The sequence below is a fragment of the Diadema antillarum genome, unplaced genomic scaffold (assembly GCF_040938485.1).
Source record: "Diadema antillarum isolate AM-2024a unplaced genomic scaffold, OU_Dant_1.0 seq00000463_RagTag, whole genome shotgun sequence".
NCBI lineage: Eukaryota > Metazoa > Echinodermata > Echinoidea > Diadematoida > Diadematidae > Diadema > Diadema antillarum.
In genome coordinates, this window is record NW_027271434.1 from 1,387,662 (window position 1) to 1,413,820 (window position 26,159).

The 26,159-nt window shown below is 37.2% G+C and overlaps 1 protein-coding gene across 1 annotated transcript in view; it reads right to left on the bottom strand.

Annotated features, from left to right (window-relative positions):
• Positions 1-8,751: 8,751 nt before the first annotated feature.
• Positions 8,752-26,159, bottom strand: part of LOC139733244 (uncharacterized) — a 43,580-nt gene continuing 26,172 nt past the window's right edge. Inside the window, exons 14-17 of the mRNA XM_071644084.1 lie at positions 21,148-21,196; positions 16,977-17,098; positions 13,242-13,427; positions 8,752-9,890 (exon numbers count right to left, since the gene is read on the bottom strand). Coding sequence (XP_071500185.1) covers positions 13,281-13,427; positions 16,977-17,098; positions 21,148-21,196 — 318 coding nt within the window. The 3' untranslated portion in view covers positions 8,752-9,890; positions 13,242-13,280. The remainder of the gene's footprint in view (positions 9,891-13,241; positions 13,428-16,976; positions 17,099-21,147; positions 21,197-26,159) is intronic.

Sequence of the window (26,159 nt, forward strand, 5' to 3'; positions counted from 1 at the left end):
AAAAAGACAAATTTAATTTCTTCTCCCTATCTAAATGCTCAAAAACATCAACTATGTGCAGCTCCGACGTAAAGTTGGAGTGAAAACAGTCAAAGCGATTTCCTGAATAGTCATTATCAAGGCTATACAACAAGTGTATATTATTGTCAAGACCTCATACAATCTTCCCTAAACTCTACCAATGATGAGGCTGCCAAGAGGTTAAAAACGGCAAGTCGCCCCCGTGTGCACCCAATCCTGCGCGCCCCCAGTGGCGAGCATAAAATCGACACCTCCTTGATTGCAGGCGCTGCATGGCAAGGGTTGACGACGTAATTTACAACGCTTCGGACCCACGCGCACTGTTTATCCTGACACCCCGAGCAGTCGCGACGGGTCCCCTGCTCGGTCCGAATGACTTTTGTGAACAAACAGTCGAATTTATGTGATCCATGCATGACAATGAGTTACACACGAGCTGCATGCTTTCATGACCGATGTAACTCATTTCTTTTTTCTTTTCTTTTTTATATCGTTTTCAGTGCGGAGATGTTTAGCGGAACCGTCCACAATACGCATCTGCCACAATGCCATCTCTTCAACGATTTTAACTTCCATCCGTGTTTCAGATAATCTAAACTTTTTTTTTTAAGCTGATAATTCAAACGTTGGAACATGCAATAGAATGCTTTAAACGTCACGCATACATAATATTCAAGTTTGTGAGCAATTTAATGCATGAAAAAATCGCACATAAAGATATATGAACGAAAAGAGCGAGAGAGAGAGAGAGTACGATAGGTGTTCTTACAATCATGGGAACTCTGGTTCGTGTTAAACATTGACTTTCATGTAGTGTATTAGTAAAACAGAACAGTGAAAATGCCAATCATATACTAAGTAGGACGAAATACAGGGCTTATACAAGAAAGTTGTAGTACCTATATCTCATATCTCACACGTCACAAATTGTGCTAATTAGCAAAGGTATAAAGATGATGATTTTTCGCCCAAAGACCTTTTCACTGATTTGTCTAACAAAGTCCAGGTATACCATAAGATAGTTGATGCTCAATCTTAACATTATACCATATTCACTTTTCGAATCATTTACACTACATTCAAGAAAATTTAAAACTGAAAATTCTGTTTTCTTTGACACTCAATATTTTGTCAAATGTGTGTTATAATAGAGGCATATGTCAATATTAGTTTATCTAAGTTATCTGACCATGGAGAGGATCTGTTAATCTTCACGTTACATCTCCATCTGGACAGTAAACGGGAATGCGACCATCATAGGGATTATGATTTAATTTCATGCATGTAAAAGCTTATATAACATTTTTTTTTTGTTATTGTTTTTCACATGATTAGTTTTACGCGTATCTATGGCCGCTAGGGAAACAAGACATGCTTCTAAGCAATCGCGGGAACGACGGCTTAAGATCCATCCCCAGGAAAGCGCGATTGATTATAACAATTTTTCGTTGAATTCAAAATGGAAAGATAGTGAACGACTGGACTTCTGAGACAAGCCCTGACGGTGTAATTTGTGCTATAAATTGTGGTACAACCCAATATTGCCTTCAATATTTGCATCTCTCGGGCTGACGTACAGATCATAATGGCCATGGAAAGAACTTATATTATCTTGCTCGACTATTATTGTGTTTCCGACTCAGTACGAAACATACGGAACAATAAAACTTTAATTCAGCTATCAGGAACTGTACCGAAAAAGGCCTAAATCAAAGTATATAGAGCCATAATTTTTCAAGCAAGTACACATTGGGACGACATAGTAGACGGGGGCGGTAGACAGATAACGCAATGAATTTGTATGTGCTTTATGCCGCTGTTGACAAGACTACATTCCATACAAAGTGATATTGCATGGCAAAGCAAGCTGTCTGTTCATTAAAATCAGGAAAGTTGTTGATAAAATCCAAACAAAATGCTACAGGCGGGCGTCTCCACAACTGCGGTACGAAAGACCTCACTATAATGACATAACATTTAGGAAACTTTGGGATGACACAGATAAATTACAATGAGGTTTGATTGAATTAGAGCAAATAAAATATCTGTACACTTAACTAACAGGGAGAAGGGTAAGACCAGTTTTTAGTCGCGCATCTTGACATCTCTATTTCCCTCACACAATGTCCAATGCAACCCATATACACGTTTGTCTATCGCAGGATAACCATCAGTCATGTTGGAAAAGCTGATCCAGGCCGTCAATGATAGGATTCAAAGAAGAAATCAACCCAAAAAATAAATTATCTTCAAAAGAGAAAAATATTCCCTAGTGAAAGATACAACAACAAAAAAAAAATCGGATAAGAAATAAGGAAGATATGAAGTTGAAATTTCATTTTTTTTGGAACAATTTCTTGACCATTCCTTATGAATATTCAAATGAGCTATTTGATGATGCCATGCCCTAACAATTTATCATGTATTTCACATCCCAAATTTTGAAGAAAAAACAATCATTTTTAGCTGATACAAGTAAAAGCGTGTTCATATACCAAGATATACCACAGTTAACATTTGCTCATTTATTTATCTTATATTCATACAGCTGAAATAAGAGATTTTTGTCATTTCTGTAGATATAAAATGAATAAGAAATTGTGAGAGCATGACATCGTCAACTTGCTGATTTAAATATTCATAACGACTGGTCAAGAAATGTCTTCCGAAAAATGTGAAATTTCAAAATTTGTCACTTTTGTATCGTTCTGTTGGGAATATTTTTCTCTTTCCTTTGAAGTTTATTTACTTTTGGGGTGGATCTTTTCGTTAAGTGAACTCAACAGCCTATCGATAGACACTGGGGTTAAAAAGAAAAAAGACATCCGGGGATTAGAACCAGTTAGCGGTCAATAATGTATTTGCCTCTCATTGGACGCAAAATACCATTAGAAATGGGGAAAAAACCCTATCATAACCTCGTATGTGTGTGTTTGTGTTTGCGCGCGCGCACGAATGTGTGTGTCTTTGTATACGTGACTGTGCGTACGTATGCTTGCATGTGTTTTGTTTGTCTGTGTATTTCTTTCAGTGTGTCTTTGAAATGCACAATAAAATGAAGGATAACAAGAAAACGGGTTTCCATCCCCGTAAAATGCACGACTACAGGCATATATCCTGCATACCAGTAGGTAAACAGAAATGTATCAAATCACCCGTCGAAGGCCAATTCCAGACTACTTTGCGGGAAACACAGAAAGATGCAATTTCAGCATCGCTTTGGAAAGCCACATAATATAATTATTGTATCCGATCATAAATTGAAGGTAATTCAGTGACGGGTAAAATACCCGCATGACGAAGGCTGCTAATAAAACTTGATGAAGACATTTTAATTGATCTGTTTTTACACTCTTTTCTTCTTAACGAGTTCAAACATAAGTGCAAAGGAGCGTGTAGGCTGGAGTCATCCCTGTATATTAATCTCAATCAAGTTCGGCTGAGTAAACACAGAAAAAATAGTAGGTCTACAACGTATAAATAACACGCTTTACAGTTACGCTCGGACATTTATTAACACTTATGATACACTCCATTTCGAATGAATAAATGTTTCGTTCTGAAGAGTAATTTCCATTTTTCATTTCTTTTTTATTATCATTTTTGCCTTTCAATAAGTGGCAGTTCAGTAAAAAACGACGTGACCACGCCCATTCTCCTTGGCTGCCCCCCCCCCCCCCCCAATCACAACAAAATGAAGACAGTTTTCATCCCTCGCCCTTCTTTACCTCTATCCTTTATCTGGCTGTCAATATTGAGACATTGAACTCATTAGGGAGATTCAAAAAAAAGCTAACCGGGAGTGTTCATACCTTGCGTGCGACATGCATCTTAATAGGTGAATATACAGCGTAATTCTCCAAATCAAGGGCGCTTTTTCAATCTCTTGGCGGGACGTGCAAAGATTTTTTTTTTTCTTTCTTTCTTTCTTTTTCTGGGGGCCTCTTGCAGAATGAGGGACACTGCAGCTCTGGCTACGATCCGATATCAACCCTGTGACCTTGACATTAACATGACCTTCTTCTCATCAAGATCACTTACACATGACTCGCACGACTCCATATCCAGATATTTATCACCACCAAAAAACCAATCTCTCGCGGCGATCCAAGACCGCTTGGAGTTTTCCTCGCTGCGAAAATGGACACAATTATGATCGCGACGTTTTGTTGACACCCCAGTATCGCTTTTCTCTTTGATATCCGCTGCGAGAAGAAAGGGAAAAAAGAAAGAAAGGACGTTATTAAAAATCATATCTTAAAAGTGGTGGCTAATAGAGAGTGACAAACAGAGTATCGATGCTGCAGCTAGCAAGCATCTTTGATGGGAGTCAGCCCAATTGGAGTTGTCGGTGAGGTTTGTAACCCAAATCACTGGCAATCAGATCTGGGTTGGTCTACGGAGGCCCCGCGGATGGGACGGGATGATCAAGTCAACTATAATTGATTCTTTAAATATTTGCGTCTCTCTCCGCAGCCATCGCCCGCGGGCGCTGCGCTATTGAATTATGAGGTTTTATGACGCTGTCAGACCCGGCGGATTTTCGACGGCGCGACAACTACCAGCTCGAGTAAGTAGTGGGAGGAGAAGGCGCAGAACGTGATGTGTACAGCATTATTCGGGCCACCGAAAGATTGAGATCTTGAACCTGCGTTTAAATTTGGAACTATGTCTAGCTCGCTCAATATACACAAGTCGATCAAATTAAGTTCGCGACAATACGCGACGAGGAAGATGGTATGAAGGAGTCGCCACATGAAAATCTTGGTGGTCAAAACTAATTCTTGTTTGGCCATCTATACGAAGAAGGTACCAGCGCACATTGTGCTTGGTCAATAAATGTGCCCTAAAGAATGTTTAAATCTGACACATTTGGTAAATTGTTCGGTCGGACGGTCCGCGCAAAGGGCAAGACCTGCGTATCAGCCAGCGCAAACCGACCATCATGTCACGTCCGTGAAGATCAATGCATTGATGCACTACTAACGTAACAGTTGTATCCTAGCATACACAGCTCCAGAAGGGCCACGATTAATCTAATCTTAAAATCAATTTGTCAAAAACACACAAATCCTCCCAACGACATAAAACACGCAGTGAAAAAAACAAAACACAAAACGGTCGTTTTCGAGTAGAGCTGAACATGACATATATAACTACAGGAATGCAAGCAATATGTTCTACAATATACATGTATGACTATTCCTAATCTTAATTCGTTAAAGTTGTGCAATGATTTAGTCTCAAATGAGATCGTTTGAGGTTCACTCACTGACTATGCAATGGATATCTCTTATATTTCTAGAATAATGCAAGTGCATGCAGTATTTTCTTTTTCTTTCATGTCTTTCGTGTGATTTAAAAATCTAATATCTATAACGCACAAGGAATGATCCTTACGGAGGGGAACCCTGCTATAACAACCATGAATACGAAATTTCATACGAACGAGAGGATTTTACCGGTTAACATGCCATTATTTCCCTCACTTATTTTGTCAGTTTTAAAGAGATTTCGTTAAAACTACAAAATCTTGCAACCCCGACTGTCTCGCTAGAATGGGGTTCGCCTGCAGTATGAACAACGAAGGAGACTTCATTTGACACAATTCCACTTTTATTTTGCATATTACAGGCATTACATGGACAGCCACTTTTACAAGCAAATTCTTTTCTTTTTTTTTTAACAGGCAACCGAGGAAAAATTAAAGAGGGTTACACAATAATTATGTCTGAAAAGAGAAACTCTATCATGAATGACAAAATACCGGTAATCTTATCCCGTTCCTTAAAGAGTACTTACAGAGCAAATAACCAGAATATGGCTCTTTCAAAATCTACAACTTGTATGCCTACTACAATGTATACACAAAGCATTCTTTTGAACTTACAGACCAAACCTTTGCCTGGCTGAAACTGAAAGGTGTCTCTGGAATTTCTTTGCCTCTATTCATCATTTCTCATCAAGCAAACCTGTAAGAACTCCCAACAAGATAGATGTCCAAACACTTCGCTCTTCTGTTCGGCCCATTTGGCTCAATCCTTCTCATAGGAAACTCGCCTGGACTTGAGTTCTTTTAACCCTTTACGTGCCAAGGCACTCAGCTGGACTTGCCAAACTTTTTCATCAGCATTCAGGAATCTCTCCAAACTTGACCTAGTTGAAGAGTTTACTAGTACACCCAGGTGTAGCAATGTGCCTTATAGCCCAACAGGAAGGCCATGGTGACACGATATGGATCAGGGGGATATGTAATCTCTATTCAATTCATTGACAACTGGTTTCAAGACTTCTACTGCAAACAGCGAACAAAGCAAAGTAAGGGTTAACATAAAACTTACACATGATGTCCAGTAGAAATGACTGTATGATACAGGCTGCAAGATTTCTTGTCATCTCAATGCAATCTAACAGCATGAATATCAACTACAATAAGTATCAAGAAGCCAAGTTTTACATGAAATCACAAGGAATCAGTAAGATACACAAATTTCATCTTTTTTTTTTTCTTTTTTTAACCCGTCCCATATAGGAACCTCGTGGCCCGCGTATTAAGTCTATGGGCATTTCAGAATTCAGTATGGAACAGGTTAAGGTAAAATGCATTTTCAGCGCATTTTGACGATATTTACATACCTGGTACTCATATAAGTGGTATTGTATGACAAATTGTGAAAGGTGACTGAAGAAAAAAAACCTACCAACTAACATCTCGTGGCATTTTACAGTCTGCGCCACATTTTTAACTTACTATACTAGCAAGCCACACAAGGGTTTTAGAAAAATAAACAAGTTAAGTCTAGTAAACTCTCTGATCTTCCAAGCATACAAAATACAACAAATTTAAGAACTCTTATGTCTGCTTTTAATGGACAGAGACTTATACACATTCTATTCCCTGTTATCACAACTACAATGAATATATTCAGCATTGATCAATCAAACATAATCATATTTACATTTTTTTTTTTAAGCACAAAGATCTCAACGATCAATCAATCAAGATTGCATTTTTCTTCTCTTTGAATATGATGCACAGTGGGGGGAAAAGAGAAATAAAGGCATGTGCATGGTAAATTACTTCACTGGAGTCTGATGAACGTCTTGAGCATTGTACAAGTGCAAATTTTTGCGTTTGGCTAGCATCCAGAAATCAACAGTCTGAGGAAAGCTTTTGAATTTTTGTGCACTTTTAATTTTTTGCTATAACACCTAGAAATCAACAGCCTGATAAAAGTTTTACATTTTTGTGCTGTGCAAGTTTTGCTCCAGCATCTAGAAATCAACAGTCTGATAAAAGTTTTGAATTTTAGTGCACGTGCAAGTGTTTGCTATAGCATATTGAAATCAACAGGGTGATGAACTGTTAAATGTTTCTCAGAATCTTTTCAACGTCCTCTCATTCACAAAAGCAAAAGCAAAAGTGTGCTAAAGCTACAGGAAATGAAACATGAATTTACTAAAGTGAGATGCACACATAATTTGTACTCGCTACGGAGTTTAAGACTTCAGCATCCTCTATGTTGAGATGGTAGGATGGTGTGGGAGTGGTAATAACAGACACACTGTGCACCAGTGGGAGCAAATAAATAATCAGAGAGAGTGTTCCAGGTATGACAAGAAACAAAACACACTCTTTTCTGCCTGGATCACGTTCTACAGAATAATACATACTTCTCCTATCAAGTCCACCCACAGAGTGAAAATTCACTGTGACGTACATGTCATGCATACTCAAAGTGCATGCGTACGCAATGTGGGTCTCATTTCATATGTCAAATTCACAGACTTTGCCTTTAAAAGTGATTTTTACACATTCACACACATTCATTGTCATTATCTTTATGTCATATAACACTTACAGTAAGAGGGAGTTGCCCACCTAGGCTATGCACCCAAATAAGATATACAGTGTACATAGAATAATGTGAATGAGAAGCACAGAAGTTTCGTTGAGTGTCATGCCATGGTGTTAAGTGTCACAGTGTAAAATATCAGCATTTGAAAAAAAAAAAAATCTTTACCCTAGTAAGTTTTCATTATTTCAAGCAGTGGATATAATAACACTGAAATCAGGATCACACTTTCCTGTGTGTGTGTGTGTGTGTTAAGAGATGTAAATACACCCTGCATAACTATTCTGTATAAATGAATACACGTGGACACACCTTCATGTTATGATTTGTATCATCCAATATGTAGTCCTATATCCTCTCTAGAATAAAACCATTGGTAGTTTAAAGCCACTCCTAACATGTTATGCCGACCAACACATCATCTGCCAGGACATTGTCAAATTTTAGCCGAGAGGATTTTCAGGAAAGCATAGCTGAGACTGCCACAGGAATTGACTCCTGTGTTGTTGTTGTTGTTTTTTTCAAAATGTGGGAAAGAATCAGCAGAGTGAACAAAGATTTTAAAAAGCATTTCTACACACAAGGAAATATGCCACTGCATAATACATTCACATGTACTTCAAAATACAATGTAAGTAGGTGTGTAATATATGTGAGTTAATATAGTCCATTGACAAAGGCTCAAATGCCTCCTCATAAATGAGTGGTAAGGATTTAACTTCAAAAATATAATGACATGTACAGTCGCCAGAGTAGAACTTTCCTTCTTGTCAAGTCTAATCCACTACTGTAAAAGTGGATATTTTCGCACAATTAATTTTTTGCGCTTGGCCGGGTAAGAAGAGTTTCACGTGTTTTTAATTCCGCGGAATCAAGACATCACCCACAGGAACATATGGCAAGCAAATATATTCGCGTGCTTTTATTTACGCGCTAGTTTCTGATTGCGCGAAATGCACGAAAATTTCAACACCGCCAAAATTTCCACTTTTACAGTAATTAAAGAGAACTTATAAAGATTATACATTGTAATTATCTTTTATTGAGTTTGTTTTAGTTAACTCCCCTCCCCACCCCAACCTCTACAGTGAAACCTACTCATTCCACTTTCTCAATCCACACAGAATGGCCACATTTGTGTGCAGAAAGTGCACATTTCTGCCAAATTATTCCTCCTTTTGCAACGTGCACTGATTAGGCCGTTGATGGCTCATTTGTGACTGCTTTCTTCATTGGTATTTGTTGGGTAATCCATGGACAAGGGAGTTTGCTGTGATTACAACAGCATACATAAGATTCAATGTCTTACGGTCCATTACTGCCTCAAAGCCATACACATTACCAATTACAATACAATACCCTACGATTACTTGCATTACACGGAGCTGATAACAAAGGCATATATACAGACTTGCACTACAACACTTCTTACTACTTCTGAGATTTAAAGCAAAAAAGAAAGTTAATACTTTACAATGTTTACATAAATCTCACAAGACCTCCATCCAGAATGATTCTCAATTTGCATACAAATTGATATCCAGATTGTTAAGTAAGAATAAGGTTGACTGAAAAGACATTCTCTCAGTACCTTTTGATTGTTGAGAGACATTTTCTTGATACTTTTTAATTATCGAAGAACATACAAATTTGATCGAGTTGATCCATATTTACAGTTCATGTGGTAAACTGATCTACCTAGGATATTCAGCAAACCTCTCGCACAGTTTGTATAACCTTCAAGCACAGAAATGAGCTGCATGGGATCAGAAAGTTGACAGGCATGCACAGAAGGGTAGCAACATCTCCTGGCGTCTTCTCATCAGAGGACCCAGACAGTCAAGTGTTGTCATGAGATGATGTTGGTTTCCTACTCGGAGCAAGCAGTTATCCTCCAGTTGGATGGTGATACGAATGCGACACACGCGCCAGAGATGTGGACGATATGCCTCCCCCTTCCCCCCATGCTGAGGATGGACACCAAGATGGCACGCCTGGTGATGACCGACAGATCTGAAGTGAGAATGGTGATGAGAACAAATTTTGACTAAATCAACAAAGAAAACTACTTTTGTATAACATCATCTTCATCTGGCCTGAAATTCATTTGGATTGATTGGCATATGAGGGAAAATACTGATGCATCTATTTGTAGCATTCTATGATTCACTGGTATAGAAACTTTTATAATGTGGATTATGCTGCTCTGGGCTTATTGATTATTTAAAAAGGTGTATTAAGCTATATTAGTATATCTATTCCATGTATATCATTCAGCATGTTTAGATGAGTTTTTACAGCAAGTATCCAGGCCAAAATAAGTTTTGATAGACAAATTATGTACAGCTGTATGTACATTAAGTGTAAAAGATCTCCTGTATTAATTCATCTGCAGGCATTATAAACATCACATATATTGTAAAAGTGGAAATTTTAATGTGAGTAATGTTTTGTGGAAGACCTTGAAAGGTGAATTTTGCATGTTTTTAATTTTGTGAATCGTCAAACAGCTCAACTCTGTCAAGGCAGTTAAGGACTTTGGCAGCACATCCTACAGTAAAAGGAAATACAGTCCACCTTGCCTTAGTCAAATCTATTTGGACTGAAGAAATACCTTCAACGTAGAGAAAATTTGATTTATCAGGGTTTAAAATCAATAAAATATAAAGAGAAGAGGACTTGGAAAAAACCTTAGACTTAGGCAATTATTTGACTTATGTGAGGTCAACTTAGGCAAGGTTGACTGAAGGTCCACATTACAACAGCAAATTAATTCAAGCTACAGGATTAGCAAGGTATAGAAAATGACAAGAAACATACTGTAACAGTACTGTAATACCCCTATAATATGCCTACCTTGCTGTCAATGATAGGAAATGATATTACATTATATGTAAATAACAACATACAAATGTGCACGTTTCACTTTCACGCTAGTTTCATGTCACACAAAAATTTCCATTTTTTTTTAGTATTATGGGGATTAGTGGGTAAAGTCTTTGTGCATGTTTATAATATATCATATGACAAGTGTTATCTCTATGGGTTCTTAGGTGAAGTTAAGTCTATTCAACAAAACAGTTGTACCCTTTTAATGCAACAATCTATACTGTACCAACAAAGTTACAAACACTAAACATACCATAATGTCCTACAGGGATGTAGTCCTACATAGTTATTTCTTGGGCAGACAATCTACACTTGAGCCTACTCTTATCTTATGTGCTCAATGTAATTAGACAGTGAGATACTATAGCTGATATATCTACCTCTAACCTACAGTCATGCATCTGCATTCTGCATCAATATGTGACTACTGTACATATATATCCTTTACAATAGAGCACTGCTACTAAAAAATACCAAATATGCCATATATTTCCTAATGGTTTCATTATTTGTGAATGCCACATGTTGACTGATATTCACAAATTGAACAACATTACAAAGTATGAACCACAATACAGAAATGCACTGTATATAGACATTGCCTATGCAGTATACAATCAATGTACTGTCAACAACTGAAATACAGTCAACTCCCTGTAAGTTGATCTTAACAGGACTGAGACAAAAACTGGTAGACTAAAGCGATATGGGACTTCTGCATAATTACACAGATTAATAACATAGGTAAGGATATGAATGTTAATTAGGACTTCATACTTTTGATTCAGCCGATTATTTGACATATCATCACTGGGGCAACAAGACCTCAAAGTTACACAATTTATTATGTTCAGGAGAGTTTAAAAAACATGGCAGCTAAAGCACTATTATCAAATGGAATAGCCTTTCCTTTGACATGCCTTGGTGGTGCCATTTTGGGGTAAGACAGCTAGGATTTGGACAGGGCATCACTCAACTGATTGTCAGACCATAAATCCATTAATTTTCAACAAAATTTGATATAAAAGGTCTTGTCACCCTAACGACAATATGCGCCATCGACTTTACAAGGAGTTGAGTGTACTCAGCGTACATGACATGGAAAGTAGCTTGTGTTTGTATTTCAACATCATACATGCGAGAGGTAATGACTGGAGGAAAAAAATAATTGTTTAGGAAGCTCTGCGAACATAATGGTATTGTGAGAATACCTGTGTAAACTGTCCTGAACACATGACTACTAAAATTGCTATGAATTCTTTAAATAATGGAAAGGTAAAGCAGGCACTGCAGAAAAAAAAAATTGTTGAAGTCCTTGACAATTGATACATTCATGAAAATGTGAGACTAAAGCAATGGTGTATCTAATTATGAAAAAGGCACTTATTGTTTGAATCATTTAGATTATCACAAAATGTAGGCTTAAAATGATACTCTTTGTCTGTTATTAGGGTATATAACTACTTACTCCATGCATATGTGAACACAAAGCAATATTTTTTTTAAACATAATTTTTGAAAGCAAAGCTAGAGAGAATAGTTTGGTGGCATGGAATTGTAAGATTTCCACAAATATTACAGTTTTCAGACTAGTAAAACTGAAGTGAAGGTCTTAAAGGGATCGTATAGTTGTGGTTGAGACCTAATATCAGGTTTCTAACATTTTTTGGTGAGATAATGAGAAACCTCTTATGAAATATGAAAGAGCATGTAATTCCATGAGGAATTCAACGTTTATTTGATGAAAATTGGCTTTGAAATGGCCGCGATATCCAAAACAGAGCAATTATAATAAAGTGTGGGACCCACATTTTATTACGATCGCTTTGTTTTACTTTGTTTTTGGATGTTTCAGTCATTCCAAACCCGATTTTCATCAAATAAACTTTGAATTCCTCTTAAAATGGTATGCTCTGTACTATTTCCTAGTGTTTTCTTGGTATCTCGCAAAAACTTGAAAGCCCAATTCTCATCTCCACCAATACTGTACCATCCCTTCAAAAAACGGGGAGAAATGGATCAGTTGAACTGTAAATGTTGTCCACAGATAACAGACCATTCTATCAAATTTGTAAGTATAATGACAAAATGATGTCACCTTATGATTTGAAGCCCATGGATAACACTAAATTACTGCAACAAATTTGAGGGCAATTTATAGAGTGGTCTGGTAGCTTGAGATTTAGAGATGAATAAAGATAATCAGGGGCGGGTCCATTAATTTCGTAAAGGGGGGGGCGCAAACAATATTTCTGGTGCTACTTATGGGTTTCATGTCTTTTTTTTCTTTTTATTTCTTTTCTTTTAGCAACAAATAAAGAGGGGGTGCCTGCCTGGTGCGCCCCCCTCTGGATCCGCTACTGATAATTGAAGTACTACGTAGGAAAAAATAGACAAAAAATATCTATTCTCAGCAGGTTCCCTTACCAGAAACCTGTTAACATAACAAATCCATGTCATTGCACATATTCTTACCTGAGCATGGATGAACTTTTTTTTTGTAAATGTCGTTGGTTAGATGTACTTGGTGCGATTGAGGGCCTTGTCTGCGTAATTGTCGTCGGTGATCTTGGCCCAGTCGGTCGCGGTCTGCCCGATGACGAATCCGAGCGCACGCTTACGCTCCTGGTCTCTGCGTTCCTCGATGTCTGCCCAGCGCACCTGTTAAATGATTGGAATATTTGGGGGGGGGGGGGAGAGGGAGTGAGGAAGAGAGAGAGAGAGAGGAGGGAAGAAACACAATGAGTACATTGCCTTTCTTATCAACACTCCCACCCAAAGTAAATCTGAATGTACCATAATTACACAATATACCTTCCTTTCTTCTTTTCTTTCTTTATTACAATTAAATATGGGATTATTATGCACATAGTACATATACAGACCTGTACCAGCATCAGAGGCAAGTACATGTATATATAAGGTCTTTAGTTTAAAAGGAAATGAATAAATGTCTGAGTCCTATTACATAGAAAGCCATCTTTAGCAATAAGTGAATATTATCGACAAAAATCATTACGCACTCGGCAATTTTGCCAGTTGCTATGGGATTTCATGACATTGTAAATACCTATTATCATGCCTTTTATGCTGTGGTAAAGCAAAAGATCTAATTCTTAAAAGGGAAACATTTGTGAGTACAATGGCGGGGTCCTGATGGGTATGGAGGCAGAGACTCCAACTCTCCCGTTTTCGACGGGAGATCTCCCGCTGAAAACCCATTTTTGCAAAATCTCCCGTTCTCCCGTTTGAGATTTGATTTCTCCCGCCCTGGCTCTGTGTCTCCCGTTGGAAAGGATTTCTTACTTATTGCTATCGTATGTTGAAAAAATAAGCCTTAGATAGCACCAGAGAGCATCTAGAACCCTAGGAACTTTGCGCTTCACACACATCAACTTGGAGTCTCCCGTTTGCTAGGGGTTTCAGGCGGGAGAATCTCCAGATTAGAAGGTGCTTGGGGATGGAGTCTCTGTGGAGGATGCACGGCCCCTATCAATGCCCGTCTTGCTTTTCATCCTAACAATTTACAACACACTAATAATTTTGTCTTATCTCATACATTATGCAGTGAACTTTGCAATGGTGGGTTTGAATGAACACATATCACCTCAAGGGAATATCCTGTAAGCATTGTTTACTTTACCACTGCTGTTAGCCCATTCTAACACTGCAATACAACTCAACTGGAGGGAAAGATCTTTTCCATTTAACTTAGACTGATCAATACAACATAACTGTTGTTGATTCTGATTTTGGATATATCACAGTGTCCAAATCTCCATGTTTGAAATACTACTCTGTGAATGTATCCAATGATTGATTAGCACGTCAAATACCGCAGTGGGAACATTACAATAATCTGTGCATTCACAAAATCTACAGACCCCCTACGACCCTTGGCAAATAACCCACAGCAAATAATCTGCTTTTACAATGACAACTAAAGTGGCATGCGGAGTACAAAAACTAACCCTAACATTACCCACAAATTCTTAACACTTGTAACACCTTACAAATCATAGATGAAAATGTGCTTCCGATCACCGATTACTGTCTTACAAACTGAATTACACATAGGCATGGAAGTCAATATCCACTTAATATAAGAGAAGTATATGAATTCCATTGGCACTCATTTTAAGATACCAGTATCCAAATATATCGGACACTTTTCCACACAAAAGGAAAGTGAAACATCGAAATATGCACAACATCACATACATGTCAACACACATGGTATAATGATATGCCTATCTGACTCTTTCATCTGCTTAAAGGGATGGTACAGTATTGGTGGAGATGAGAATTGGGCTTTTAACTTTTTGCGAGATACCAAGAAAACACTTATGATATAGTACAGAGCATACCATTTTAAGAGGAATTCAAAGTTTATTTGATATATAAATCGGGTTTGGAATGACTGAAACATCTTAAAACAAAGTAAAACAAAGTGATCATAATAAAGTGTGAGTCCCACACTTTATTAGAATCGCTCTTATTTGGATATCTCAGCCATTCAAAACCAATTTTCATCAAATAAACGTTGAATTCCTCATGGAATTACATGCTCTTTCATAAGAGGTTTTTCATTATCTCACCAAAAAAAGTTAAAAAACCTGAAATTAGGTCTCAACCAAACTATAAAATCCCTTTAAGTTTCTTTAAATTAAAGGAGAACATTATTTATCAAACCTGACAGTGATGAAGAACTTCTCCAAACTATTTCAACAAGATCTTCATCTACATAAATTTTGACAATTATATATATCATACCTTGTGCTGTTTAGCTATCAGCATGATCAATGAATAATATAAAATTCAGGGGCCGAGTTACGCCCTGGTACCATAACAGAGAGTCTGTGTTACCGTCTTTCATCGTCGCTGCCAAAACATCCTCCGCAAGGTGTTTGGATGCTAGCTGATGCATACGCTTCCCCCTTTTCCTTCTGAACTTCCGCTGATGCAAAACTCATTTGTGCTACTTCTACAATGATGTGGCTCGCGCAGCGCCATTTAGCTCGGTATCACGATACAAGATTCAACTGGGCAATCAAACGGCTTAGGCCATCTAGTACCTAAACATCACATTCTCCACCACTCCTGTGCACACAGCTCTAACAAGCATGACATAAATTGCTGAACACTGAAAATCACAAGTAGTGATATTGTTACATATTTGTAGCTGAATTTTTCCAGAAAATTCAGCTACAAACAGTTTCTCAGCAATAGATTTTACAGACTAGTGCCAGCAGAGAAACTTAAAAACATCACAAAGATTTTGTCATTGTCGCTGGTTGATGCATCATGTATGTTTCTACAGTAACCACAAGTAGCTGGAAGCATAAGGCTTACTGACTTATCTAGAACTTAATAGTATGCATAGCAGTGGATACTGTGTTACCTGGAATAATTGATAACAATAACAAATAAACAGGCATACATGAAAAATTTTGCAGTAAATGTATCTGCTTGATTACAAGACATTTATTACCAAGTACTTATTACCAAGTATTTATGATATACATTTGCCTGGTAGATAGCATACTTACCTGTACTCTTATGCTAAGAATAAAAGCTGCACTTCTACTACACTGCTATACAATCACACTATTGATTAACCATACTGGTACAGCTCTAGTACAATAATTTTCATGCAACTGTATCCCTTTCATTTTTCACACATTTCTTCCATAATCAGTTTGACAAGTCACTACGGGAAAAGAAGATGGGGGGATTATTGGAAGCGCTTGCACACATACACACGCACAAAATACAGTATACTGAAGGATTTTGAGGGCAGCTATCTTGTTTTCCATCAATAAATTGAATGGACGAGGAGGCAGAGCCTACAGCAGTTCAATACATTTTAAGATATAAGCCCATTGAATAAAAAAAAAAGAAAACATACTTACCTCTTGCACACATACAGTTGTACCTATGCAAATTTTACATATGATCTCATTCTCACATTAAATGTTCAGAAGACTGCTAAACCCTACCACCCCCCCCCCCAAAAAAAGAAAATGATCTTACATTCTGACAAAATAAATTGATTAAACTGCATTTCACAGACAGAAAACTGCAGAGAGTAATCTTACCTTGTGTGACACACCAATAATGAATAATCCCTATACATCTTCACTGATGCTATGATGGCCTACTTGAAAGACTAACAGGCGACTTTAGAGAAAAGAACAGAACTCAACTTACCCGCTTTTGACCAGGAAGCGCCGGTCTTGTGACCACGTCAAACATGTCTCCCCCTGACATGTAGTCCTCCATACTCTGGTAGTGCTCCTTCTTCTTGTACTTCTTGATACCGTCCAGGGCATCTGGAAAGGAGAATTGATGGCAGATAGAAGATAAAACTTTGGGGTCAAAGGTTAAGCTCAAATAACATCATATGTCTGCTGTCATGTGGAAAGTTCAAGTCATGTTCCTCTTTTAATATCAAACCTTCTAGATAACATTCAATCTTCCTTTTTTCTATAAAACTAAAATGTTTGCATGGTAACTACCTCTAAGAAACCATATCATAACCACCTTTTATCACTGTTCTTGAGAAATTTACAATAACATTGTGCTCACAATATATCTATATATTTCTAGCACGACCAGACGCCGTGCAAAGCACGCGATTTATACAGCGACTGGGCTGTGTATAGTTACAGCTGTATATATTTCCCTAAATTTTCCAGAAATGTACTTTACTGCAGTTGACAGATTAACATGGCCAGAAACTTTTTCTGTAATCATCTAATACTTTCACACTGCAAAATATCTTACTCTTACAGCAAATATTGTATACCGTAAAATTTGTGTGATAGATACAGCATGAATAGAATTGACTATTACCAGATAAGCTTTGTGAAATCATTTACGCATTGTCTTGCACTGACAAAGTTGATACATACTGCTTGATTTGTTGAATGAAAAACTATCAACCATCAACACAAATACATACACACAACACAGGGTAAATTAGGAGCTGTAGACAAATCATAGGCACATTTCTCAGGCCTTCTTCAACCTTACCTTCCACACAAAATGTGGGACAAATGCTAATATCATACATTATGAGAACAACAGAATAAGAATACCTCGTTCCTGGAGTTGGTGTCCTTGACATGAACACTAACTCATGCACGCACAGACACACACTCGCACACACACATGCACATTTACAGTATCACAGCTAAAAAACAAATGATATGCATTTCATGCAGCTATGCGTATTTCAATAATTCATTAATCACTGCACAAGCTGATATACAAATGATACAAGACTACAAGCTGCACAAGGGTTACAAATATACACAGTACCGAATATACAGTTACACATAAAAGATGCATTCGCGTCTTACACTTTCATATGCCCCAGCAATACCCTTTGCCAGTTCTGAGCACATAGAAAATGTGTATTTATAGCACTTTGTATGCGAGATGCTGTTTCATAATATAAAGATAAAATGATTTCATCACTTCTCAATGGATCTATCCATTATGCATATTTTATGCATGTCTTTTGTGTTGCTTTCGTAACAAATCAATACAGCACAACACAAACTACAACAACAATAGCAGTACACACAGAAACAAAGCATAAACACAAATAAAACAGCATTCATGACCACCCTTCTACCTGGCCCATCACATTTAAACCATGTCCCATTTCCCAACATGATTGTATATATGACGGGCAAAACACAGTGAGAGTAACTGTAACATCCTGATCCATTTATGACTCTGTTGTTAATTTCTGAGGATTAATTAATTTTGTTACAGCTCCCACTTTGTCATCAAATACATGTTCCATTTTTAAATTAATCTTTGGTTTATATCAAATGCACATATCTCCAAATGAGATATGATGGACATCAGCAGCGCTTAGCAGAGCAGGCTAATTTCAAAACTTGGATGTGGGTAGTTTTAATGAATTTCAAGGATAAGTCAAGAGGTATACTGCCTCATAGGGCGACTTTACAGGTTTTAAAAAGGTACACCAATCTTGACCAAGTCCTAAATTTCGTTGCTGTGCCATTAATGGTATCACTGGGTAGGACACTAGGCAAAACTTGTTGAAGTGTGAATCAGCTCTCAGTGACCATGATCAAAGGCACCAGAAGGTTATCATATCACAATATCGCATGACACCCCGCTCCTATGGGACCAAACATCTTGTTGGTGGTATGTATACACGCATGAATACCACTGTGGAAGCGTACACCGAATATGACAAACACTCAACATTATCAACCTCATCAATCTGACGTCTGTGTTTGTGTCTGTCTGTCTGTCTGCCAGTGGTGGCTGTTTTGTTCCTTTTTCAAAAGGACCACCCATAATGATTATGAGATAGGCCTACCCCAGATAACTATAGCCAGCAGTCCCATAAGACTAAAATAGGTGTAATTGTAATAATTACTTTTTCCAACAATAAATAACTGTCCAAAGCAGTCCTACTCCCAGGCAAAAGTTCAAGTCATACATCTCACTCACAACTGGTGATATACATTTCAGTTTGTTTACACTGTACGTGCATGGTTGCTATCCGAGGCCACCTCCTACCCCCTCCCGCAGCTCATTGAATAACGCTGTGCAGTAATCAGACAGTGAATTTTGGAGAGAAGTCACTTGGTTACAGGAGGCTGATATGTAACAAAATAAGCTTCCACTTCCAAAATAGAGGGGAAAAAGTGGCTCGAAAATTGGCCTCACAAAGTTCTATGTGTTTTTCACACTACAGTGTAATATCAATGAAACACAAGGGAAAACAAGAAAGGAAAAATGTCCCATTTCAACTGGTAAGTAAGTAATGTCAATGTTGTAATTGCTGTATCAGCTGTATTTTAATGCTTAGACCTGATATCAAAATGCAGAACATGTCCCACATAGGGAACAACAGCCTATACTTCTCCTCAGGATACGGTACTTCAAATTACTTGAGTTGTATTTCATACCCTTTCGTGAAGTGCACCTTACACTTTTTTTTTTCATAATCATCAATCACACAAGATATAGGATTAAGTCAACTCCACCCCAATAAACTGATTCTTCACAGAAGAGCAAAACTCAAATTTTGTCGTTTTTGCATTTAAAGGGACTGTACAGTACTGGTTGAAGTGAGATAATGAAAAGCCTCTTATGAAATATGAAAGAGCATGTAATTTTAAGAAGGATTCAACGTTTATTTGATGAGAATTGGTTTTCAAATGGCTGAGATATCCCAAAAAGTGCTTTGTTTCACCTTGTTTTTGGATATCTCAGCCATTTCAAAACCAATTTTCATCGAATAAACTTTTGATACCCCTTAGAACTGTATGCTCTTTGACATCTCATAGAGTAGTTTCTGAATATCTCGCAAAACGTTAAAAGTAAAATCTTCACCTTGACCAGAACTGTACACACCCTTTAATGTAATTCTGTTCAATTGTGTAATTACCCACTTGATTTTTTTTTTAGTAATATAAACTATTCATATGAAATATACGGCACTAATAAACTCTAGCATTTCCTTCTTTCTTTATCACTAGAATACAAGGGGCATACACGGGACATTGTTGCTGTTTTTGTTTCTTTAGTTGCACTGAGAGAGAGGACATATCGAGATCAGAGGATCTTTCATCCCCTAAAAGTTCTACTAGCAGCACAAACTGAATGTTGTAAAATGTGAGATGTTGTTGTGTTAGGGCCAATCTCAGTCATCGTACCTAGTACACGTAGCAGGGCAATTACCCCCTGGCTAAATACTAGTTAGTGATAAGGTTAGAGTCAAGATTAGGGTTAGGGTGAGGTTTAGGGTTAGAGTTTGGGTTAGGGTTCGGATTAGGTTCAGGATTAGGATTAGGGCTAGGGTCAGGTGAAGGGTCTGGGATAATTGCCCAGGGGGTAATTGCCCTAGACCCCTAGAACAGTACATGCAAAGCCGTGACTGGTACCTAGAAGCAATATGGCCCAAGCTTTCCTCAAGTGACAGCACCGTACCAAGATTATCATACATATGCCAAGTTTCATTTGGCTACCTCAAACAGTTCTGAAGTTACCTCAACCCAAAATCTATTACGGCCAGACAGACAGGTGAAGCACATCAAATTTTTAAAGCAGAACATAGTGGCACTTAAGCAAAGTTCCTTGCATGCTATGTGGAAATTTATGCGCGGATAATTTTTATTTATCTTTTTTTTTTTGTGCTCAGCCAGGTAAGATGAATTTCACATAACTTTGATTCCACAGAATCAAGACATCAGTGTTACATGTATAACAGACAAAAATATTTGCATGCTTTTATTTTTGTGCAAGTTTCTGGTCACACGAAATGTGCAAAAACTTTGACTTTTACTTTACAGTATAGAGGAAAAGGAAATGAAGCGAAGAGACTCACCAAGCTTTTCTTCAGTCGCGCTGTCCCATTTGCTCTTGGTAAAGCGTAGCTGTAAAAATGAAAAATTGGAGAAGAAAAATAATTGATATCTCCCATAACAAACACACAGAAAAATCCTACGTTTAATAACTCACAAAAATAATCTCAGAAAAGTTATGCCCATTTATATTTCCATGCTATGGCTAAATGTATGTATATATTCTCTGAAGCACACTGGCATCAGATTGGAGGAATGTTAGACTATGTTTTGAATGATACTTAATACCAAACATGTCATTATCAGGGCTTTTGAGATACTACTAGTGATTCAATCAACCACTTAACAAAAGGTAACATCGAATGAAGTTCGTTTAATTCACTGCGTTACATCTATCCATGATATTCATACAAAGTATTTTCTAAAGGACCCATATGTACTGCATAAAGAGCAGGCAGTAAGAAGGGAGCTTCAAACCCATTTGCCTTTGTGCCCATGGAAATGAAAACTTGTTACTGGGCAAGTACCATGAATGGGAGCCTGGCTGTTAAAGGTAAAAGGCCCTTGTCTTCCAGCCATTTGGGCAGCTGGAAGATATCCTATTTGTAGAGCCCTGATTAATGAATGTGTCAGAACTTTGTTTTTCCGTTGCATACTTGCACTAATCCTTTCTGAACTGACTGGGCATGTGATGGCTACAGGAAAACAGTGCTTGCAAAACTAACAGGGATGCCAAATAAAGCACTAAACGTTTATAAAAACAATTAGAAATAAGAATTTAATAAAAACAATCATATATTACAATTAAAACTACATTAAACCCTATGCACAATCTTCAACAAATATCAATTACAGGTAAGAGGCACAGTCAAACATCAATAACAGAATACATTGTCAGCGCATGTAATCATTATGTTAACAAATTATCTTGATTAGGAGTCATTCAAAATCAGTGAATACACATCATATCAAAATCTCTTGAAGGCAAATGGCATTAAAGGAGATTGATTGCAGGGTTGTGGTATTATGAACATGAATACAATGCAGAAGCACCTGAAATCTACCTTTTAGTGATGTAACAATAAGCCAAATGGGACTAGAAAGAGGTATATATTTCAGGTGCTTCAAAAAAAGAATGCTGCAATCATTTACAAGACTAACTATAACTTATCTACATGTAGAGAATGCATCAACACGTTATTCTGGTTAGGTTTTCAAGATTTAGAATATTAATGTAATTGAGGACGTGAACTTTGTATTCATACGCATCATTTCCTCATTTGTTTTACCTGTTCAGAAACATTCACCCTCAATGTAAGTCATAGTGTCGCTCTGTTCCATTTATCTGCACAGCGCAGCGCAGCGTGGGAGCTAACTTTAGCTCAGGGCATGTCTGTGTCGCGTCACCCTTTTGATGCCTTGCAAAGTTGAGTAACCTGACTCACTGTGCATGCATAACCGCAATCTTAAGGTGCTCGGATTTTGTAAAATATACTGCACGCACTGCTCTATTCTAATACCGGGTATATATCACAAAGTCCCTTTAAGAAGGCCATATTTCTCTCTCACTCTCGAGCGTGATTGAACAAAACACAGGTGCTATAAATAGCTTTCAAGTGTTTTCTTCCATCTGGAAGAGAGGTTGTTCTCTCATAGGTGAAATAAGAACCTGCCCCACTCAACTCCTTGTGACACTTGGCCCAAATAATCTGCCACACCTAACAAGCAAGCGGCATGCAGTACATTCATATCGTTATAAAGGAAATCCATACAGCCAGGATATAATATTAGCATCCTCATGTGTCCATCCAGAGGCTATTGACATGACCCTGTACACACCATAATTACAGCTTTTGTTTCATACCTGAAACAATATTCCTTAGAGGCTGAAATGCCCAACAAGTATTTGCAATTCTACTTTCAATGAGTTTTCGATACAAGCTCATATTTGACCACACCCAGATAAACTTTCACTATCTTACAACACGTCACTCATTCAGCAAATCAATTCTACAGCGAATTATTGGCTTGTACGATCAATGCCCTGAGTGATCATGGGGGAAATTTCTTTCCTCAAAGATCATAGGAAAGCTCTTTGTTGAAACTCTATCTCATTTTTTTAACCTGGCCTGATTACTAATACCACAAAATTAAACATAAACAAAATATACAATAAAAGTACCAACTATTCAAATTAATAAGATTCTTGCATTGAGTTGTCTTTATTGCAACTGATTGACAAACTGCCATTCATCAGTGTAAATAAACAAAGATAATTCAGTGTTTTAGTAGAAGCCATAAAAAAAAAAAAATAAATAAAAATATCACAGGCATACATACTCCAGTTTGACTCAAACCAACAACCTCCTGATTGCTAGACAGCTGTCAGTCATATCAACCAGTATGTATGCCCACAATTTCTATACTGGCTGCAACTGAAACACTGAACAATTCAGGTTTATTTACATTGATAAAGGGATATTTGTAAATTAGTTGCAATAAAAATACCAACAAAAGCAAGAGAAATACAAAGGGGATATGAAATAGTAATCTAAGGTGCATAGAGACCCTTGCCAAAGGTACGATGCACTATATAAGAATGGTAATAATAAGTATAATTGCTAATCTAATGCATCGTTTCCATAGCCCCAGGAGGAAATATATCATTGAAGTCAATCACTGATAGGTAAAGTATACACCTCCTGTCCTATAGCACAACTTTTCCATGTTTGTAGTGATACTTAGTCTCTGCAAATAATTCTGGAATTCTTCCTCAGTTTGCTTTAAAAATAAACATACAAAAACAAAACAAAACAAAACAAAAAAATAAAAAAATTTGCAGAGGATGAATGAAAAACAGCAGTTTTTCTGTAAAACTTCCATAGCACAAACTAGCAATGATTCTAGGTACCATTGCATCAGACAGTAAACTTTAAATTTTGTTTGCATCTACCAGTGATATCAGTCATTGTTAGTAACCATGCTATATACAATGCTAGTTAAATGTTTGAGTAATATAGACCTTTGCAGTCATGTCTCCTAATTGTTTGCGAAGGCAATATACAGCCTTACATTCAGTAATACAGAGTTTAAATTCACACATTTAGACTTAGATACAACAGTTAGATAGTCATATGCCTATGATACATTTTGAATAAGAGCAAACAGCCCAGAAGATTGATAAAACAGACACTGATTAACGCAAACTGATGGTGGAACAAACACATCAGGACTTAGTTTCACTCTCCTTTTAGGTTTATACACTATGTCACAGTAAAACTTATCAGATTATCTTCCAGTAGAATTCTAGCAACTTGTTGAAAAAGCTTGCTCTGGACTAACCCGCTAATCTCATGGCAGAGAATTGACTATTACAAAAACTAGAATCTAGTCATAACATCCGATCCTAAATATCCTAAAAGTAATATTATGGTTAAAACACAAATTATACATCATCAACAGAAAGTAGATAGCCTAATGATATTGAGTTTATCAGTGTGTACATCACAATTAATTTCAAGCATCAACACAATTATCTCTACACAGTATTCATTAGGATTAATGGATAGCTAGGCATATATCATTACATAATGGTTGCGTTAAAGCTAAATTCCTACAAAGTTTAGCAAGTGTCTACAAATTTACTTTATAAATACTACATACAATCAACCACATATTTAGAATGTAATTTAAAGACCCATACAATGTAATAGAAACAAGAATTATGCAAGCTTAAAAAGGACAGAAAATTTCTCAGAAAAGAACATTCAAACCATTTCTTGTGATCCTCTCTGTAGCAGAAAAGCCAGTCCAGTGTTCACCAAGGCAATGTTTACCTAAACGCATGACCATCTTTTAGCAAGGCCACTTTTGACAAGCATAAATTTTACTTTCAAATCTAGTCCTTAATAAATTAGTCAATGTTCTTTAGTGCTAATCACATGAAAGTGCCTATCTAAGACTTCACTATCAATAAGAACAAAAACAAATATGGGATATTTAAGGTAGGCCCTGTAATCAATTTTGTAAAAAAAACAACAAATAAACACATTTTGCTAACGATAGGCAGATCCTGCAGAAATCTTGCACCCATCAACTGTTCAGTTCATTGACTTGAGAGGCTCAAAAATACATTATTTCAATTACGTTAAACAATGGCTATGAAGTGATTCATGTGCATGAAAAAAGGCCTGTGATATGGCTCTATTTTTCTGAATACCGCCCTACTTCAGGAGGTTTGGTGCCTAAGTATAGGTGCTCAAGATCTGAACTCCACAATCAAAGCTTTTCAACACCTGAATCAGCAATCACTGTGGTGAAATAGAACTCGCAGGAATAAACTGTAGTCTAGGCTACTATGCCCCTCTCCCCTTCTCTGATATCACAGCTGGCAACAGCTAAGTGCAAGCAGAAAGATTCTTGTGTGTTGCGTGCATCTCAACAAATAAAATCACTGGTAGTTCCCAACTCAGGCAAACCTTTATATGTATGCTACTACTTTTCTCAGAACATGAAAAGATATATCTGAATTTGCAGGAATTTCCTGTACAATCAGAGGCATGGTAGCTTTGTACTATGGACCTTTTTGAAGGCCTACTGAAATGTCAATGCATTAAGATACAAAACATTCATACAATTTATACATAACTCACAACTACTAGAAGATATGTCATATTCTCAAAGGCTGCATGACAACATTAAAAAAAAAATTGATTTAGTTTTCAAAGACTGCAGCTTGCTTCCAGACTTTACATTACAAAAAAAAAAACCCCCAATTGTCATCAAATATGAAGCTGAACACAAGAACAAAAAACTCATCCACCACTATCAAATCTACCACAAATATAAATATATATGAATTAGAAAGAGGTGTCTTAGGTCTAGAGTAACCATACTAGCAGCCATAGAGGCTTGCACAGTTACCCTTCATGTTAGTACTTCTGTGAGTAGCTATCTGACACTGTACTGATGAAGACATCTCTAAATCTATCTCACTCTTAGTATGAAGTTTGCACTAAAATGCTTCCTCACCAGA